This window comes from Parasteatoda tepidariorum, chromosome 8 (genome assembly GCF_043381705.1).
Source record: "Parasteatoda tepidariorum isolate YZ-2023 chromosome 8, CAS_Ptep_4.0, whole genome shotgun sequence".
In the NCBI taxonomy this organism is placed as follows: Eukaryota; Metazoa; Arthropoda; class Arachnida; order Araneae; family Theridiidae; genus Parasteatoda; species Parasteatoda tepidariorum.
Window position 1 is genome coordinate 87,380,967 of NC_092211.1, and position 23,174 is coordinate 87,404,140.

A 23,174-nucleotide genomic window follows, 5' to 3' on the forward strand; every position below is an offset into this window, starting at 1 on the left:
GTATGTGTTTTTTAGTGTGTGTGCATCTTGTACCTTTCAGGAGGTATTAACCATGTTTCCTATCAAGTAATATAGAGGTGTTAGGGATGTAAACTTAATAACTGAAATCAAAGGAGGACTAAATGACCACATGACTCACTTGGATATCTCTGTAAATAAGAAAAACATATTCATTTCTCTGTAGCTACATCTAGAAATATTATTTATATCAAACTTTTTCATATATTCTTTTTGTGTTGAAAATAAATATTTTTTAAAGCTTAAATAAATATCACTGTAGATAGTTATAATAGATTATTTAATTATTTCTATGTAATTGAAATTATTCTAAAAACACTTTACGGTGTTTAACTTAGTTATTAAGGTACCCTTCCCATAAATAGGTACCAAGAGTGTCTGGTTAACTGAGGTTTCACTGTGTACATACATATAAAAAAAAATGGGCAATCACTCAAATTTTCAAACTGAGATAGGAACAAGTTGATCAGAAATGAATTTAAAAAATCTGTTAAATGTTTAACGGTTAATTTTGCGTTAGTGTACAGATAGCGAGAAATTTCGGAACTAGAGTTTTCTGGCATTCGGTTTCTCAATATAAAAATAGATTGAAATAAGTTTTTAAAAAAATTCATAATAAGTAATTTCATGCAACAATAAATTACTTCAAAATAAATTGTATATAATGTACATGCTAATGAATTAACGAATACAAAAATAAATAATAAGAAAACCAAGAAACTAAACCATTACTTAAAGTAAATGGACCTCCAACAATGCTTTCAATTTTGCAACAAATGAAAAACAATGTTTCCTACAATTCAACGCTAAAAGAGAAACAAAATTCTACTCGCAATTATATTAATAAGCTTATCCATTTAACACCACTATTGGTAATCGGACATATTAAGAAAAAAAAATTCGACAGCAGAAATGCAGTTTTTTTCAAATGATGATGATCAAAAGTCTGAAACAAGATTAACAACTTGTTTCAGACTTTTAACAGTTGAATTTTGCTATTTTTACTAGCATTACTAAATTGAAAAAAAAGTTAATACTCAAAACTTTCAATTCTTAAAATATATTATTTAAAACCTGTACTTGAATTTGCAGAAATTGAGGTGCTCTGAATAGACACAGATATCAGGAGAAATTTTTTTAAAATAGTAATTAAAGGACTGTTTCATAGTATTGTTTCCAGATAAGCATTTGCAAGAGTCTTGAAATTCCGCCAGCACAATACACAAACATATCTTGCCATTGTCTACATGAAATCAAACTGTTTTCTTTCTTAAATCAAAAACAATTTTTATAATGCTCTGGAAAATTCGGAAAACTAGCATATTTCATTGCTTTAATATATTCAATTAAGGAAAAAAAAATGTTGCATATGCTTATAGTGACAAGCCTGTTATAATGACAATCTCATCAGTTATTGTGATCAGTTTTAATCGTCTACAAAGCTATGGCTATTTTTTTTTTCTGAAAGTATTTTTAAACAATTTTGACGCTTGTAATAGTAATACATGAAGTAAAAATAAGAAGGTTCAATCAGAATTAGGATACAAACAACTATTTATTGAATATTTCAACCAAGCTCTTTTTTTTTCCTTTCAAAACCATGTACCCTATTTTTATTTGAACAGTTTGACAAAAAGGGAAATAATAATGAAATACATTTATTAGCTGAGCGTACAGATGCAACACAAGTAACTGCGAATATTTTACTCTTGCATGCAACCAAGTATAGTTTAACATACAGTGTCTATCATATTGAAAGATTATAATCACACAAATGACTAGATAAAGTAATACAAAAAAATTTTTTTTATATGTATATATAGTATGCATAGCCTATTATGTACACACTACATTAGTTTATTAAAAAATAAGGGTATTTCAGAGTTACAAAATTAAAACTAATACCTAGTCAGATACATCAACATTGTAAAAAACTAAATGAAAAAAAAAAAAAAACGAAGTATTTTGTTCCAAAAAAACCACCTCAATCCATTTTTCAGTACAATGAAACCCCATAATTCATAGAAATTTGGACAACAGTCTGGATTATTAAACATTTTCTGCGTTAAAAAAAAAATTGTCCAATATAAATAAAAGAAATATACTGAAGATTTTTAGCAACACAGCTAGAAGCATTTTATTTTGCAAACTCTAGCACTTCTCTTTTTTTTGGAACATCCCATCATACACTTAACATGAATTATGGCATTTTATCTATCATTTTTCACAAAACCTTATTAAAATTTGCATTAATAAAATTTGGGTACCATAATTGAATCTAGAATTTGGATAATACTATGGAAATAGGATAATAATTTTTATGCTGCACACATTAATAATAATTTAGAACTGTATATACATGAAGTATCTAATATTGTCATTAAGTGATCACTTTTTGGTATTACACTATTAATTATAGAGCTAATTAAACTTTCACAGTACACAAACCATACATATTTGTTAAAACTTTTTATTATAGGATATTTTAATAAAATAGACACTACCATTATAATCTCTTTTTTATTCAAGTATTACATCCATTTAGCATTCTCTAAAAACACTTCTGTGATTTTAATTAAAAATGCCTTTTCTTTAGCATAAAAAAAAATCTGAACTTGGGTATTATTTTTATGATATTATTTTGAAAACAATACACAAATTTTTTTTCTTCTTATTTTCTAACTGTAATACAACTCAACCAAAAAACACGTTATGTACTGTTGTTCTTTGCAAACAAAATAAATTAAACTATTTACAACATTTACATTATTACACTTATTCATTTTAAAAATTTGCATAAAAATTGAATGCTTCTATATAAATTTGAACTGAATAGGGTACATGGAATCATATAAAATAAAAACAAGTAATGTAACTTAATATTTTTTTTTTGTTGAAGATTTTATTAACCTAGATTCAAAGATTCTAGATTAATTTTATTAGATTCAAATGCCTAACCAAAATTCAGATTTTAAATGTGGGTTGGTTCAGAAACTGAATGCCTAACGTGAAATTTTACCTAAATCAAGGGTTTCAAAAAATGGGCTGAGATGGTCTTGAGATCAAATTATTCTATTAAACATCAGATTCTACTAGTATTTAAAAAACAAATAGTTATAAAAGTAGAAATTCATTTCTTAAAAATGTAGAACAAATAAAATTCAACACACTTATTAGTAATGAAATTCCAAATTAGAGATTTTTCTTCTTTTGAAATTACTTTTTCTTTTAAAAAAAGATTATTATTCTTTTTACTTCAGACAAAATTTTTGTGAAAATGGAAGTTGAAAAAATATTTTGACTATAAAAAAAGTTTATTAACAGAAAATTTTGATTTAAATAAAAAAAGTTTTTCAAATATTACATTAAAGATGAGCATTTAATTGAAACTTTTATTACAAAATTTAAGTGCAATGAATTTATACTGCATTTAAATATGGTATGCATTTTAGTAATAAATGATTTTTATTGTGTTAGAAAAAAAATTTAGAAACTTAATCAGCAAAAAATCAAACAATATACAATAGTCAATAATTATTAATAAGAGCATAATGATAAGCAAAATGATTATTTAAATACATACGCTATACACTTGTAATGCATCACATAAAGAACTAGGCGATATACATACAAATACATGAAAATACTTAAATACAAAATAGTTTTTAGTACAGACAAATAATATACAGATTAGACCAAAAAGTTCTTAATTTAAAAGTTTTATAAACATAAAATACTATTTTATTTATGTATAATATATCAAAATATACAGTTTGAAGGAAAAGACTATTTTTCCAAATTTTTATAACTATTCAATGAATAAAAAAATTGTATGATAAAAACAGATTGTAAGACTTAAAAGTATTAAAAGAAAGTTATAAAGCACAAATTATGGAGATTTTTTAAAGCAAAATTGTAGTTTAAATAGAAAAACTTTTGAAATTAATTTTAATACATAAATATTAAGGACTCACTTTAAAAATGGTTACCGGCACCAGTTGTTCTTTATTTTACCGAATGCTTAAAAATTTATAGAAATCAATAGCATCACCTTACAGTAATGTTTTTAAAGGATATTGTTAAATTTAAAATATTATTCCTTTTTTTCATTTATTTACAAGAATAAATAATAATAAAATACCAAAAATTCAAGGAACAGGATATCAATATACATAATTAATAGCACAATGCTAAAACTATTTATGCATTTCTCAATATTATATTTTGTGAAACAATACTTTTTTTTTTTTTACCGGAATATCATGTTGTATATACAAATAGATTTTTATATGTTAATAAAATATTAAACTTTCGAAAAAATTCAGGGACGCTTATCCGTGACGGTGCTCTCCTCAAATCATGAAGCTGAATTTCTGAATGAAATAATATAAAACGGATATGTTTTCCACAGTAATGTTAAAATTTAAAATAAAATGATTTGGTATTCCATTAATTACACTTTTTCTGAACAACAAAAAAAGCTTTAATATACCTAACTGAACAAGGAATAAATTAAGTTAGTGGGATAAAACTTTTTATTGATAAATTACAAAAAAAGTTAGTTAGTAGATCAGAAAATCAGAGCTTTCTATGTACTTTTTTTTTTCTTCTTAAATCCATTTTGAGAGTTAATATCTGCAAGAAATACTGAAAATCCAGTAGCATTTATGCCTGAAAAATACTTGCTATTGTTAAAAAATTTTGCTAAACTTAATGAAATTTTGTTTCTTAAATAGAACTTTGCATATTTTTTGTATTAGCAAGCAATTATTATCAATAATGATAATTGTTATTAATAAATATGATTATTATTAATAATGATCTTTAACTATTGAGGAATAAGTACAGTTTCCTCAAAATGAAATATTGATGAAAAATAATTAAATATTTTTGAAACACACTATATAAATCACAACTCAGTTTGGTTAAAAGAAACGAGGGTAATTGGAAAATGTCTTTTTAAACCATCAAACTGACAAAGTGAATGCATTACAAAGTTCATAACAAAGTGATAGTGTGGGCACTTTCAACAGCATCCACCAGACTGGTTTGATCCCTGACCGCTCATCGGCATGTTAGGGTTGGTGGGAGAATGTTGTGGTCCAATTTTAATTCCATTTGCCTACAATAAAAAGACCCAATTCAATCATTTCTACAACAAAAGAAATTTTTTTAAATAACTGTGATGTCACAATAGGCATTAAATATTTCCTAGCTTTTAAATTTTTTTTAAATTTCTTAAATATTTTTAATCATTCTATTAGATTTTTTATTAAATTTTTATTCCATTCTATTTATATTTAATACTAGATATTTCTATTTAATTTTTATTACATTTTATAAAAAGCAAATATAAATATATTATTATTTTCTTAACAATCAATTTTAACGGCTAACTTTTTATTTCAATAAAAATGTAAAACTTGATCAACGACTGTCGCGACTCAATCGAAAAAGATAATAATCTATAAATAACTCTTTATTTCTTACCATAAAATTTTTTCAATTACATGGTTACACTAATTTTCACAGTCTTTTTGACAATTAGCCATAACCAAATTATTTACAAATTTAATATTGATTACGGGGGTTGGCTTTGTCTTTGGCTATTTTATCTTTCGATAGATCGCCAACCATGAATCTTTTCCATGCTCTCAACTGTTCATTGGGAACAATTCANGGGGGGGGGGGGTTCAGCCTCTCAGTTTGAATTTATAGCTTTATAGAAATTCTTGGTGTTAAGAAAATGATTCTCTTGATCCTTTTCTTTCTTTATTTCATTATTTCTAATTATGGCCATATTCTCTAAATAAATCAATTTTTCTCAAATTGATCTGTTTATTTTTCTGGGATAAATATCTCTTCTTCATAACAAAATTAGAATGTATCTCAAAATGCCAAAAATTATGCTAAAATTTTACAAAGAAACTACATCCACGATACAGCAAAGAATTTGGACTACACTGTTTTGAAAGTAGTTCTTGCCTTAATGGACTACACTGTTTTGAAAGTAGTTCTTGCCTTAAAAGATAAAACTAACAGTTCCCACAGGCCAACCAAGTGTAACAAAAAACTGTCAGCCACTGGCTACCCCATCACTTTTTTCGTCAAAAATTCACCCCATGAGCATTTAAGTATAAAATTATTATGCATTTTTTGAAATATTCTACAAATTACTTTATTTCACACTTGTTTATCCAAAATCAAATGAATCTAAAAATATTTAACATATTTTCAAAAGTGTCTCAAAAGAAATGCCATACATCAATAATATCAGCAGTTTTTTTAATTGTTTAAAATGTAAAATTTTTGGTAAATTGTTAAAAATGCTACAAATGGTTGGTAGCAAAATTTTTCCAATTATCTCTTAGAATAGCAATTTTTTAACTGAAAAACGAGCAAGTTTTTTATTTCTTAGCTTCAATATACTGTAGAGATAAAGAATTATCGGATAAAACTTAACCAACTTGCTTATTGTTATATCAGAGTTTGAAAGCATAATTGGTTTATAATTGGTCTGTGACTACCGAAGTGTGATTTTGAGTAAAAAAGAGGTCTTTACAAAAAACAGCCAAAAAGATTATAATTCATACTAATAAAGCTAGCTTTTGAATTTTTTCTTGCAATTTAATGGACGCTAAAAAAATTGCCTAAAAATAAACATTTTTAAAAAATAAATCTGAAAATATTAGTTGATTAAATTTTTTTTATTTATTTTGATGCCAATGATATTTGATTTTTTTCTTCATTAAATTCTATTATTTCTATTCAGTTATTTATAACTTATATTTAAGCTAACTTGAATCTTTAAACACAATAGTTCAAACAGAATCTATTTCCTGAGGAAACTTGGGGGAAAAATTAGATCTTCATGACTAAGACTTAGTGTTATTTTAAGCACAATTTAAAAATTTATTTGTGAATTAACAATTTATAATAAATGTAAAAATTTCTTTAAAAGTTGCTAATTTCTTCTATTTAAATTTTTTTTATTGTTTTATACATTAAAAATGTTTTATGAAAATAAACAAAAATAAATTTAACATTGAAATCAACGAAACATATATTTATTTATAGAAAATTTAAGGAATAAAAATAAACATTTATAGCAAAACATGGCTGTAGAAAGCTTTTTTTAGTAAATAAATCTTTGTTTTAATTTTTAAATAATCATTTGCCTTTAACCAGTTATGGTTAAAGAAAATGTGTAAAAAGAAATTGTGGTTTGATACATTCAAATCTTAAACACCTTGAATCAGTACCTTTACACTTTATAATTTAAATGTCAGTTATCTTATTGTTTTTTAAAACTTTATAATTACAGTATACTTTCAATATCTCAAAGTTGAAGGGAGGCTAAAAGATTTTTGAGATAACAAGTTCAGAACTAAATATCTACAAAGAATATATTTTTCGAATATATTTTTAGAATAGACTTAGAATATATTCTAAAATATTACATTAATAAGTAGAGTCATGAAACATAAGAATAATCACTATTAAATATGTATGTATAGTTGAAGTCTATAGTTGAAGTCTAAATACAAAAATGATAATTTTAATTTTATAGTTAAGGACAAAAATAATTATACATTACATAGAAAATAAATGGTTTACATTAAATTCATATGATTTTTCTGAAAAAATTCATTTTCTATTTTGAAAAATATTCAACATAACAACATTTTATAAGAAGACCTTTGACATAGGTATTCAAATTAACATTAGGTGCATATATAATGCCAAGAGAAAAAGTTTTTTTTTTTTTTTTTTTTGACATAACAAGGTTTTTGAGATATCAAAAGTGTACTGTAGTTTGAAAAGCATTTTAAATTTTTTCTTCTTCACATGTTAAGTAGTGTTTTCAATTAATAGTTGGTATCAAGGTGTAGCCTGCGAATTGATCATTCAAATGTAACAAGAAAAAATGTTAAAAGAAAAATTTAATTATACCTCATTGTTGATGTCGAAAACTCCTTCTTGAATTTTCTCATATATTTCCTTAGCCGTATTTATGAAAGCCTAAATACAAAAAATAATGAATATAATTTACACATACCATTTTACAGATATACTGAAATACTTTATCATATCTTTATTTTCATAAAAATAACTATAAAAATACAACCATTCTTCAACCAGAGGTTTATATGATGCTCAAAATGAAAGACAAATTTTTAAAGACCAGGGAGAAAAAATAGATAATAACCTTGTAAGAAGCAGTATTGAGGAAAGCCTAAAAACAAAATTAATCAATGAATAGAGTTACCCATACTATTCAAGCAAGTTTTCAATGCTTAAGAAATATTTTCTCATCCCATTTTGCACCAAATACACTGAAGTACCATACTATGCGTATACTGTTCTTTTTAAATAGAAAACTATCTTTAACTAAAGTCCTCAAAATGCAATCAGCTAAATTCATACATTTTGACCAAACTATAAGTGAAGAAGAAAAATGGATAATATCTCCACGAGAAAAAGAAAACAATGGTAAGACACAGAGAAAAGAAAATAGCAAAACGAACAGAAAATAGCAGGTTATTAAGTTGCCGGTTCAATTGACACACAAATGCAAGACATTTCAGAAACACATAAAGTTAAGAAAAATTTTATACTATTTTCTAATAACAATATTTTAACATTAAATTGAAAATCATTTCTCAGCAAGTTTAATCCACTGTGTTTACAAGAGCGAAAGGAAAAGATCAAAGGGAAATTATAACTCATTAACAAACTATACAATAATACCCCATTAATAGGTAGATTGTTCATCTAAATTCAAGCAGCGATACCTTGACTTCGCTGGCTTTTGCGTTAACGCAAGACACAAATATAGGATAAAGTACCATTGCTGCTATAAGTAGCTACAGCATACATTTGTTTCTGAAGAGATTCAACAATGGAAGCATTTACAACATCTGCTATTTCTGACATAATAGCAGCAATTTTTGTTCGTTCAGCACCATATTTTTTTTGCAACATCTCTTACAGGGAACATTTTCCTAAATAATTGGCCCCGCATGATCTGTGACACAAGATAGATTGAGATCTACAATGTATGATGCAGAATACACATCGGCCCATATTACTCCAGACGAGTTAGCAATGATTATTCACCCATATTGACGGCCGCAGTTATGTGATCCCATATATCAGAGGTCCAACTAGCTCATTTTGCAGAGGCACATATCCACTCTTATTGGATACCGATAATCTGCCTTTCAAGTGATTGGCTCCCAAAAACAACCCGATTACAACTTGTCTCTGACTCATTTTTTAAGTGAAGAGTTTCATAATTGGTATTAAAATTTGTAAATCTTTTAATTTGTAATTTACAAAAGATTGTTATTTTAATTTTTTTCAACTTAAAATATGTAAGAATAGTAAATAAATATGCAGCAGTAGAATTTCAACACTTGCACAAACGACCGCACAATTGGATAAAATACCGTACCTTGCACGGCAAAACTGTACATGTTGGCAGGTATGGCAACGAGTCCAATAATGGTGTGATAATAACGAGCTTGACAAAGCAGAGTATTCTTTTTCTGTCTATGATTATTTTACGAGCCACTTACTAAGTTTGCAGTACGATGTTGAACACAATAACTCAAAATATGCAATTCTAATAAATATTTAATTTCAAACTCAGACTTTTAATAAATACACAGTTAAAAAAATAATTAGTTTTAACTTTTAGAAAGAAAAAGATATCTGCAACCAAGTCATGATTAGGATTTCATCCAGAGCAAACCTATCCCTTCATTTCAGGGGAAGTGGAAGAAACTAAAAATGACTCATATTATAAAATTAGCGATTAGTATTATGAAATTAATTAAAATTTAAACAAATTAATATAGTACCAGAAAGTTTTTCACAGATACTGTAAAAAACTTTTGATATTTAGTTTAGATTTGTACAGAATTTTAAAATCTATGTATATATCATACATATTATTTAAGTATTGAAAGTATTTGATTTGTATAAAAGTATTTGATTTTAAAAATTAGTATGCTAAGTATGAAGTTTGTTAATTTAATAACATTGACAAAATTTATAATGATATTTTAAAAATTCTATAGAGAATTATAAAATTAGGTTTTACTATACTCTTTTATGTAAAATATTGAAAGAAGTACAGTACGACCTCGAAAATCCGGATTTCTGTAATCCGGAAATCTCTAAAATCCGGACTTCTGTAATCCGGAAATCTCTAAAATCCGGACTCTTACATCCAGTTCCTCAAAAACAAATTTCCAAACAAAAAAAACTCCTAAAATAAAAATCTGAATGTAAAAGCACAAAACCACATGTCTACTCCAAAAATGAAGAGGTAGGGCTGGGGAGTGGATGAAAGCTCATATAGTCCATTCCACCTTAAGTTGGCACTGGAGAGAAAGGTAGGTAGACCGGATTGTAGCAACAAAGGGAGAGAAAGTGGCCAGTATTGGCGTTTAAGAAAGCAAAACGCAGTTTTTTTTTTTTTTTAAACCAAGAATCGTACTAAAATTTTGTACAGAATACGGAAAAGAGCACGATTTTTTAGAGCATTTCTCATAATTATTATTTTAAGATACTAGTTGTAAGCTGATTTCTTAATTAGTATTTAAAAAGCAGATTTTCTTATTATGATTTTTTAACTAAACGAAACTAATTTTAAACAGAAAAAAATATATATATTTAAAAATATTCTTTTTTGCTGAAATCTAAGTAAAAAAAAAAGAAAAAAGAAATGCATAGATGCGCAAAAATACTTTGTTTTAAATATTTATTTTTATATTCTTATTCTTATTTTTTGTAGATTAATGTACATTAATTTATCCCACATCGGTGATTTGTTGGGGAAGGAAAAGTCAGCATAGGCTGGAAATTATTGATCATGAAAAAGATCATACTTATGTTTTATAATACTTACTGTTTTTTTTCCTTATTATAATTTTTTAATTAAACGAAGCTAATTTTAAACAGAAAAAAATATATTTGACAAGATTCTTTTTTGCTGAAATCTAAGTAAAAAAAAAACGAAATGCATAGATGCGCATAAATACTTTGTTTTAAATATTTATTTTTATATGCTTATTTTTTGTAGATTAATGTACATTAATTTATCCCTCATTGGTGTTTTGTTGGGGAAGAAAAAGTCAACATAGGCAGGAAATCATTGATCATGAAAAATATCATACCTATGTTTTTTTAATATTTACTGTTCTTTTTTTTTACTATAAATTTTTTTTTCTGAAATATATTTGCTTCTAAGAGACTAAAGAACTTACCTGAAAAAAATAATTAATATTATCCATATGGGGGGGGGGCGTACTGTTTGTTCGCCCTCCCCCCATGTTTTCAGCTGCTATATCCCACCCTCTTAGACTCAAAACAGGAACTCTTTGAATAACATGATAACAACCTATCCTGGTGGTTATCATGTTATTCATTTAATATTTTAACAGTTGACAGTTCCTTCTACAAACTCTTTGTGGGGTAGCCCTGAATTGAATTCAATCCACAATTTCTCATCAGGCGAAATTCTATTTGGATGGGTAGACGCATTTCTTCAAAAGAAAATACATATTTTGAAATATCAGAACTTTCCTTTACTTTTCAGGACCTTTGCAGGTGAAAGGAGGCTTAAGAGAAAAATCCGTATAATTTGTTATTTAAGTACAGTAGAATTAGTTAGTCTCGAAATATTTTGTCAGATACTGAAATATCTTAATATTTTCTACATAAGAGAAAGGATTTCTCAGCTTTTTGGGCTTTGTATTTCAAAAATAATTATTAAAATATTGATTGGTTTAAATTAACCTTTCGATGTTTAAAAAAAATTAATGATTCAAATTTTGCGTCTTTTTTTAAATTATTTCAATTCCTATACATTTTATTAGTTTATAACTAACGAGTTAACACTTCTATTATGGAAATTGTATTTCAGATAATATTTAAAAGTCCCTTTAATTGAACAAACTAAAAATCTTAAATTTTTACATTATTTAAGTTCCTATAAAAAGCGAATTGTACTTGAACTAAATATGAACATGAACTAAACATGAATTGAACTAAACATGGCGCAAAAGACGCAAAATTTGAATCTTTGCAGAGATCGAATATAGCGAAAAAAAAATTTCTTTTGTCGTAAAAAAATAATAATAAAATCACATGTTGAATTAGCTACACAGCAAATATGCTCAACTGTCATCAGTTTAATAATATTCACCTGTCTATAGGGGTGTTTTTTTTTTCATTTATTCTGAGGGGAAAAAAATTTTCATTAAATATTGTACAGATGAGGTTAATATTTAGAAAATTAAATAATCAAATACAAAAAAAAAACGAAATAAGAACTGCACAAGAGATAGGACACTTAAGCAAAGCCAAGGCGAATGGAAAAGCGGACTGACCAGTGCAGAAACATAGCCAATGAGCCAATTCCTTGTCCTTGAAAACTAATTCAGCGCCAAACTAAAACACCTCCTTCTTCTTTGTACATTCGCTTTACTGAGAAGGTATTTATAAGTTAAATACATTTAAACATGAAAAACTTCTAATGAATGTTTCAAGATATACTTTTCTTACTATGCAACATTTATTTATATTTGTGAGCGCATTTAAACTGCAATTAATTCCAAAACAGCGAAGGCGGAGTATTACATTTCCTACTTTTATCTCCAGTGCCAACTTAAGGTGGAATGGCTGATAAGGAAATTCCAGTCATTCTTATCAGCTCTGCATAGATAACAAAGAATACAAAGGGGATACCCCTCTATTTTCTTCTATATAGAGGGGATTCCCCTCTATATTTTTCCATAGATAAGGCTTGTGGGAGGAGGAATTCTTTTACCACCTTGCTTTTCCCCCTTTGTGAAGAAAGAAAACTGGTTCTTTCTTGACCTTGAAGCTTAGGGGTGGGGACAAGTTCTTTCAACCCCCAACAACAAAGGATTAGTATTAGCTGGTACAGTTCAGTCTAGAAGCAGCTGTTTCAGTTATAGGTTGTAATTCAGCTAGCGTTTAAAGCTTATATTTTTAGTTTTAATTGCTAATATTATGTTATCTAAATGATCAAAACAATTACGGGGGGAGTTTGATTTTTAATGTCTCTTATTTATTATTTAAAGTGTACATTTATGTTAAGTTGTTAATGACGTCGGAGGTCTACGCACGCGCGTTTAATCGCGAAATCGGCCTGGCGAATTCGAAACTTTGATAACTCTATCAATTTAAGTAAGGTATCTAAAATCCGGACCCTCCAAATCCCCCAGCAGTCCGGATTTTCGAGGTTGCACTGTAGTTAGATTTCACTTCTTATATGAAGGTTGTACATTTAATCCTGTTATTTAAATCAGATTACATTTATAAAATGCTTAAAAAAAATTTCGTATTTCACACCTCGTTTCATATTTTATACCTCTCATGAAAGAGTTTCTTCCACTAAGGATGGAAGTAACCTATTTCTCTTATAGTGGTTTTTTCCCCCATAGAAAGAACTTGGCAACCCTGAACCACATACATTGCAACTTTCTCACTTCTTCATAATAACAATTTTTTTTTTAAAACTCAGGAGCAGAATTATCTATACTGTTCTGCAGTAAGACTTTTTAATAATTACAGATGTTCTGTAAGCATTGTCAAAAGTAAATACTCTTACTATTAAAACTATCATTTTTTTAAAATTACAAATAATTTTATTTTTCAAACTAAAAGAACCTACATTAATTTACATCTATCTAATCAACAAGAAATGCCTGCAATGTTAAAAAAAAATTATTATTATTTTTTATCAGGTATGAAAGTGGACTAAAATAAAAATGCTGAGCTTTTACAACACAGACACTGGGAGGTGGGAGGGAGTGTTTTATGTAATACTGTGATATCAATAAGATATATAAAACCAAAATTTCTAACTTTGCCATGAGATCTTTTTATTTCATAATAAAAGTTGCAGAAGCATTTTGACAGTGAAATTTAAATTTTTCTTGAATATAATTTTAAACTTCTTAGACCACAACTAAATAAAAGAAAATGAATCAGTATATAAGGCTTAATAATCATGATTTTAAACTAATTGCCAGTCAATCATTTTAAACTAAAACAGTCACAAACTTTCACTTCAATATCTTCTGATAGATCGTTACCAACAGTTTTGACTGTTTCATTTAACCAATCCAACTTTAATTTATATTTTTCAGCAGCATACACACTTTGTGTTCGTCTATCAAAACTTCCTTTGTTAAAATACATTAATCTTACGATGCACTACATGAAAAAAACACAAGTAAATAAAGTACAAAAATGTGCATGGTCAAACACAGGAACAGCTGAAAAATACACATAACCCTTTAACAGTTAACTCCCAACTTAAGTTTGGATACAACTTCGTTACTTTTCGGCACCGAAAATCAGTTTTCTCATGTTTTCAACGCAGATACTGAGCAATAAAATCTTTGTACAAATTTGGCCACATTAGAAATCAGTTAAAGTATAAAGTGCTACAGCTTGGTAATTATGAAATTAAAAAGCTTAATGTTTAACAATAAAACAAAAAAATTATTTACCTCTTCAACATTAGCAGCTGTCTTAGCTGATGTTTCCATAAATATCAATCCATGTTCTCTCGCAAAAGCTTCCCCTTCTTCCTTTTTAACTTCTCTACGAGATTCTAAATCACTATTCAAAATTCCATTCATGTTAAGAAACTTATTTATACATAAATCAAATGATACTTTTATGTTAAATAAAATACATTTTCAATTTAGACAATGTTTCAAAAATTAAAACATAGGTGGAGGGGAAAAAAAAGTCTTCAAAATATATAAAAATATATACATATAATCTATGATATATGAGTAGATGATAAATTCTCTCTCCTTATCCATCTAATATGCACATTTATAGGTATTCTACCAATTGGTAGTCAAAACAAAAAAGAGCAGTATTTAAAGAATCAAAGCTTTACATTTCATAAAATTAATCAAACATTGACACTGAGGAAAAGCAACAATATAATTTTATATCAAGAAAATTATTTTATCCTTCTCATATTAATACAGTAATGAAAAAAAAAAGTTCTTTTTTTTTCCTTTTCAAAAACCTAGCTAATATGAGTAGGACTCAGTGGTGCTGGTTTCATTTTCTTTCCCCTGAGATTGAAAATCAAGTGTAATACTCTATCAATCAATAGAATATCTATAAGTATTTAATTATTGTGTCCCGTCAACAATTCTTGATGCATTTGTGAAGCTATAAAGAATAAGCAGAATCACTGATTTGTACAGTGTGCAATAATAAAATCTCAATAACTAAACTATATGTTTAAAAATTTTTAGTTATTATAATTTAGCTATTGCAATTATTATAATGTTAGCAAAAGTTACACAACATCTTTAAGATTTAATGTTAATAACCATCTAAACCTATCCTTCCTCATTTTTGGGCAATTCAAACGCATAAGTACAGAAATAACTACATTTTTCAAAAATAAAATACCTTTTATTTCCAATTAACATTATCACCATATTTGAATTGGAATGTTGTCTGGCATCTTCAAGCCAAGTAGTAAGGTGGTTGAAAGTGTCTCTCCTAAAGAAATAGATAACTAAATTAAACATCACCTATGAAAAAGAATTTTTTTTTTACTATTTTGTAAAAAAAAACATAGCCTATGCTATTTGTTATTAGTAAAGAAGCACTTTTTAAGAGGGCTGCAAGGTACAAAATTCTTATATCAATTGATAATAGCTACATAAATAATATTGTTCTTATAAATTTTAATATAATAAGGACAATATCAATGAGTCTAAAAATTAAAAGACTAAGTATATGAACAATAATTTTATATTTAAAAACACATGAAGCTTAACACTTTTGTCTTTTTTGAAAGAATAATATTTAAAGGTTTACTTTCTTTGATGAAAATGGATTTTAAAATTATCATTCTGTATATCAATATTTAAATGAATCTTCAAAGTAAAATTCTTTTAATATTTTTCGGTAGCAGAAAATATTCGTTAAAAAAATATTAAAAAAATACAATGGGATAGAATTAAACTTATTGAGGTCTGAATTAGTACCTCTACATTTTCATATTTTAAATGTAACTATTATATAACTAGTTTTTGAAAGTTTGTATTACTCTAAATTGAAATTAGTTTGTATTACAGTGTTAAAATTTCTTAAACTAGTCAAGAAATTTTTCCAATTAGTTTTTGATTGTAAGGCAAAGGGCTGTACATTGACTATTTAATGGCCACAGGTTTGTATATTCCTTTTTTAATTTGTTGACATTAGCAGGAACAAAATTTCAAAAAGGACCAAAAAAAGGGGGGACATTTAAAAAATTTAAAAAAAAAGAAAATTAACATTGATTTGAATGCAGTATAAGCTAATAATAATTTACAGCAAGTTTTTTATACTTTTAATAAAAGGATCGTCACATCCAAGTCAAAATGCATAATATATGGAGAATTTTTTTTTAATAATCTTTTAATAATGGAATGTTGGTAACTGACTTTTTAAATAAATGAGAATATAATGCCATATAGAAATAAAATTACTAAGATAACAAAATTGATTAGAGTGTGATTGACAAAAAATAGCTCTATGAAAATCAATCAGTGAATGGCTCTTTACCTGAAAAATAAAACTTGCCAACACTTCATTTCAATCTTTATCAATTAATGGATTTAAAGCTCTTAGTGATTAGCAGGGCTACGATGTTAATGATAGGTGCATTTGTTACTTTCTCCTTTATAGGGGAGCATTAAAATTCAAAATTATTTTTTAGATTTCTCATTTTCTTAGTCATATTTTATAAATTTTGATTGATATTTTTTTTAAAAGCAATTTGCTTGGGAATTAGTTTTTTTCCTTTATAGTTTATTGTATATTTTGCATTGGGTCATGTATTTAATATATGCTCTTATAACATATGATGGTATTGATTCTAAGTTTTCAAGATATAGCATTTGAGAGAAAGACGTTTTGACTTTAAGAATACAAAAAAGATTTAATAATACAATGTACTTATGATGTTTACGAAGTTTGTTACTTACAGTTAATATATCCTTATTTATCTTTATGAGGTGACATTCATGACATTCTATTTATAAATTACATTTTTATTTTATTTCTTATTAAATTCATAAAAAAAGAACTTATAACTGAAAAAGAAAACAATATAAAACAAGGCATAAAGAATTTAAATGGCATTATTTTGCGTCTACAGGTTATTTTTGATGATAAAGGTTTCTTTTTCTGCATTTAAAAGATATTTTTCAAGAATTTTTAATCTAGCCCTGATGATGATTAGTTTCACAAAATTTACGGTGATTGTTCAGATATATAATAAATATAATCCTCAGAAATAAAACAAAAAGTAAATGAATACCGAAAAATTAGAAAGAGATAGGTAACGAAAAAGAAAAAAACGATTCTACAGAAGGATCTCATGTTTGTATTAATTATGTGAGTTAAACGTTTTACCTAGTAATATCATAAACCAGCAGAGCTCCAGCAGCTCCTCTATAATAAGATCTTGTAATTGAACGAAAAGCTTCCTGGCCTGCCTAAATAATATAGTTCTACATTAGAAAACAGAAAGATAATACAATACAATAGTAATAAAATAGATAAAGATAATAACAACAGTAATAAAATAAAACTTTATATTAAAAACTGACAGTTTTGTCTTATTTGGCATGCATTAAATAACTCAACAAATTAAAATTATGAGATTTAATAACAAAATAAATTAAGTAAAATACAGTATGATTCAAAAATAGAAAAGACTTCTCAAAATTTTTTTTTATTTCTTAGAATTCGAAAGCACAAAATCAAAGCTTTCTGAAATTCCCTTTTATTTGTAGGAAAATTAATACTAAATATGCAATTCAGAAAGGCTTTTTTTTGAATGATGGAAAATTAAGAAATGTAATTTTTGTTAGTTAATAGGCATTTTTGCACAACAAACACTGTACAGTTGACATTGCATGGCTTGTGCTTTCAGTTTCGTGTTAAAAAATATATTCAAATATCTCATTAAAAAAAATCCTTATTTGTTAAAATTTGATGTTAATTAAATGGATACCAAAAGATTTACTTTTATCAATTAATTTACAGATTGTATGAATTTTGCCTTAAAGGAAATAATAGAGATTGCTTATTATCATTTATGCCATATAATAGGCATCTTTAAAAGTTAAAGAGCTTTTATATTTGAAATTAAGCGATCTTGATACTTTTGAAATCTTTTTAACTCACAATAATGCTAATTATTTAGTTTATGCTCTCAGCCAGGGTGCGTAGCTAAATCTTTCAACAAAAAATAAGCACCTTTTAAGCCTTCAAAAAATATTTTTAAACACTATATACATTAACAAAATGCAAAACAGTTTTCATGGTCGTGATAAAATAACTCGTTTTTAACAAAGACCTCTTTTCTTGATTATATAAGCTATTGAAAAATGATCAAGAGATTTTTCGGTTTGAATTCACAGGGCGGAAAATGAAGCTAGAAATTGAGAATACCTTGTAAAATGCAGCAGAGTTGCACATGAGAGTGCAGTAATTTCACTATACGCACATTAGGACAAATCAAATCCGTAACATGATTGGCGCTTTCATACGCTATGGACCGACGGTATGCTAAAATAGATTGTGGTTGAATGAATTGTGAAAACGTCGAATAGAACAATGCGAAAAGCACGCGTTTGTATAACACGGGGCAAAAATTGACCTGGTAAAGAAAAAAATCTAATTTTCGAAAAGGGAAAATTAAGCACTTTTTAAAAACACTCAATGAAAGATGCACCTTTAAGGGCTTTTAAAAAATGTAAATCGAAAATAAGCACTTTTTATAAAAGCTACACACCATACTAAGCTCCACATAACACATAAAATATTCACGAAAGATTAGATTTAAGATTTCAATTTAATGAAAAATTTAATATTTATTTTTAATTTTCACTTCCACCTGTAATCAACTAAGGCTATTGTATCTTTGTTTGTTTTCAGTTTTACCCAGTATGTTTGTGTGCTCAAAATATGTTATTCTAATTTTAGTTCTTATTAAAAACATTAAATTATTATTAGTGGCGCTAATGTGTCATGTTAAAAAAGGAATTATAAGCAATTAACTAAAATTCACAACCAGCAAGAGGAACAGAATAATATTTTTTTTTTATTTATCAAGTAACTAAGAATGACTGGAGGAGGCGTAGATAATGAAAATAACCATCTGAAGCAGTTGTTTAAATATTTTGCAGCACAGGTGATATTCATTTACATTCTTTTGCAATAGCTCATGGACCAAGTGGTCAGGGAAGTTAAGACTCTGCAATTTTATGAATAACAACATGGCAAAGTGGTCAACATTAGGATCCAGCTCTTCATAATGACAATTTCAACACTACTATTGATGATTACTCATAGGGGAGGGAAGATTTGTAAAGAGGAGATAGTCGATCATCTTTTTATTTTTGTATCTAAAAATTTGAAAAATCAATCAAATTGAAACATTTCTTATTACATGAACACCAACATTTTAGTAGTTATTCAAATTAAAAATGTAACTGCTCAATTAAATAGCAATAATATAATAAAATATATTTCAGCCCAAGAAAAAAGATAACTTTAATGGGTCATGCATACTAAAAAAGTTGGAGATCCTTTGAAATTACTAAACATTTTTGAAATAATTTTTTAAAAAATGAGTATTTAATTTCCTTTTGGTATCCTTGAGATAGTTTGCCATACTTTTTATAAACAAATGAAATATCACTTTTTGGAAGAAGAAAAAAAGAAAAGACAAAGACGAACATGCATATCTTTACTTTTAAATGCGATTATCTATCACTAAAACAAGAAATGAAAGAAGCAATTTAAAGAATTTTCGAAATAATCAAGCTACACAATAGAAGATTAATTAGAAGATTAATTAAAATATTAATTAAAACTTTTAATTAAGATATAAACTGAATACTGGTAATTAACATTGTTAGTAGAATAATTAAAAATAATAATAATATCTTTATATTACTGTATCCCATATTTGAAGCTTGATTTGCTTTCCATCAATGGTTATCATCCGAGCGCCAAACTCAACACCTACAAAATAAGCAATCTGTTAATAAATTGCTAAAATTCAACATTTTGAAACAAGTACACGATAAAACAAGCATACAAAAATTTAAATACATAAATACTGTATGAAAAGGAAAAATAAATATTGCTAAAACAATACATCCTCAATAGCCTGAATTTTCAAGGGCAAGGGAGAAAAAAAATGGTTTAGCAAAGGTCATAATAAAAAGTAAGAATTAAAGCTACTTCCTGCAATGAAACACATTACTCTACTAGAAGTCACACTTAGAGCCAGGGTGGCTCAGGGGATAGAACGCTCACCTCCCAATAAGGTGAACAATGTTTGAACCCTAGCGACCACTGGTCGAAACAGATTCCGCACTCCGCTTGTACCAACCACGGTGCTGACACGAAATGTCAGAGTCCTCTTGCCGTAAGGCTAACTGTGGGAGGAGGTTTTCGTGATTTTACTCTCCATGAAACGCAAATGGGGTTAGTTCCATCAAAAAGACCACCAAGAAGGCAAATTTCTACCAATGCTTGATCCAGGAGTTCCCTTGTCTTCTGGAGTTCAAAATTACAGGGCTACGGAATTGAACATTAGTGTAGTCGTAAACCAAAAAAACTGGGTCGGCTGTTCAAGAACGGTTATAAAATATAAAAGAGGTCAACCTTATAATTACTAAATTATTGTACAGTATTCAATATAAATTCTTAATGATCAAAAAAAAAAAAAAAAAAAGAAAGAAATTTACCAATAGTTAGATCATGGACTGGTTGAAATCTTTTATCTGTAAACTGGAGCAAAAGGCAAGATTTCCCAACACCTACAAATTAGTATTGAATAAATAAGCATAATCACTATAATACATAAAAATAATTAAAAACCATAAAATTCAAGAAAATGAAATTTAAGACATTATTTGAAAAGTCAATTAGGTAGCAGTAGGTTTTTTACTTAAAATTAAAAATTTAATTACTTAAGTCAGACTATATAGTATATCATAAAAAAATTTCACAAAATTTTATCCAACACACAGTATAATATAAACTATATTATACGCTATAAATTAATTTCATTGTTCAATAACTTTAAGCAAATAGCAATGAATGTAGCAAGCAAGTAGTGCGTATTGGTTTTGATCAGCAAAATATTAAATTAAATTCTTTTTTAGTACAATCTTTATGTGCACATATTCTAATAAAATTATTAATTATTTTTTAAAGGACACATTTCTTTTCAAGTTGTTTTACTTTTGCATACTCATATATTGCTAATTAACTAATTTTAAATTTAAACATATAATATTTGTAGAATTTTTTCTTTTTACAGAACACATTACACATTCAAAAATTTTTGACTAATCAATATTTGACTTTGTCAAACATGAGCACTCTCATTAAAAAAAATTTCCTAATTTGAGTGTCTTTTTAATGATTTATTAATTAGGCAACCTATCTAAAAATTCTAAACTAACATTAAAGATAGAATCACGTAATATACAGACAAATGTTTCAACTTATGTGCCAATTTTTTAAATGTCATTAAAAAGGATTATTTTTTTCTTATATTAATTTTGTTTTGCACAAAGAGGAGTGATTTAGAATAGGATTATAACTAACTACTATTTAAATGCATATTCCCCCATATATTTTTACAAGGAGAGAATGGAGTCCTCAACAGAATGTTAGTTTGTGGAGAGATTTCCATATCGTGATTTGTGGCAGAATAATCGCCAAGTCTTGCCAACTTCTGAGCAATGCCCCACACAAAAAACTTTAAAAAAAAAAAAAAAAACATCATAGAAATGTACCAACTTGAAAGATATAACTTTTAGCCACCCCAGGCAAATCTCAACATGTTTTTGTTTTTTATTTTAAAAATGTGCAAGTTTAAAATCTATTTAGCACCTTAACGATTGTAGTTGTTTGTAGTTTCTCACGTTTTAGTAACCTCAAATTTATATTTCTAAGAGCGTTTCACAATTTGTGAAGTAGTAACTTTTTAGACTAGCTGGTCTTGAAACTTACTAATTTTCATGAAATCAATACCATTTTAACCTGATTAACTTAAATACTTTCAATAAATGTATGTGTATTTATAAATGTATGTGTTAAACTCAGTGTATTTAAGCTATTCAATTTTAACTTCTAAATTTTGAACCTAACAAAGAAGACAAACTTTCAAATAAAGTATCAGAAATTTTATAAATTATTACATTAATACGCAGAATTTTAAGTAATATTAAGTTAGTCATGCATTATAGATGCAACAAAATTTTTTTAAGTTAGATTTTTTTTCCTCAGCTAAACCTTTTATTGGTAAAATCAATCATAGATTTAAATTCAAGAAAGCACATAAAAGTCTATAAGTATAATATATTTATGTCATTAAGTATATTCATAAGAAAAAAAGTATCTTATGAATAGGGACACTGAAATAAAAGGGGGACATTCCCAAAAGCAGGCTCTGAGCAATCCAGCCTTGCTTCCATTCAACTGTTGAAGCTTTAAAAATTATCAATAATAAAATAAAATTATTTTAGAGTACAAAAATCTTTTGCATATAATATAAAATTTACGTCTCAAAATTAGTATAAGGTGATAATTATTTATATGAAATTGTATTTGTTCCTTCAACCCAATTAAAAGAAATCAGGCAAACTATTTCTATTGTTTAGAACTTTTTTTTTAAGGAAAAACAATTTTCAAGCAATCTCTGTATAGTAATTAGATTTATTACATGGACACGCATGACGCACAACATTACTCATTGTACACATATGTCAGAGTTATCAGAATAAAATATAGACAAAGATTACAACATTCAGAGTTCTGATCTAATAAATACCTGTATCTCCAATAATTATATATTTAAATAGGTACGCGTAAGACATATTAAAGTCTTTGTTAGGAAACAATTCTTAGGGAAGTTCTTTTTTCACTTTCAGCAACAACAGCAACAAATCTGTCCTTAGCCTGAATCTGATTGTTGCCAGCAAAATGATCTAATTTAATTTGATAAGCCGTTAAATGATAAAAAATAGTTTTTGTGGCTAAGCATATTGCATAAAATT

The 23,174-nt window shown here is 26.9% G+C and overlaps 1 protein-coding gene across 1 annotated transcript; it reads right to left on the reverse strand.

Annotated features, from left to right (window-relative positions):
- Positions 1–1,554: 1,554 nt before the first annotated feature.
- LOC107443182 (RAS oncogene family member Rab2) lies at positions 1,555–23,105 on the reverse strand. The gene is made up of 8 exons (XM_016056969.3): positions 22,949–23,105; positions 20,853–20,924; positions 20,054–20,121; positions 17,500–17,582; positions 15,505–15,597; positions 14,574–14,685; positions 7,972–8,040; positions 1,555–5,140 (listed from the first exon to the last, which is right to left on the reverse strand). The coding sequence occupies exons 1-8, from the start codon at positions 22,992–22,994 to the stop codon at positions 5,045–5,047; spliced, it is 639 nt and encodes a 212-aa protein (XP_015912455.1). The 5' UTR covers positions 22,995–23,105; the 3' UTR covers positions 1,555–5,044.
- Positions 23,106–23,174: the final 69 nt, after the last annotated feature.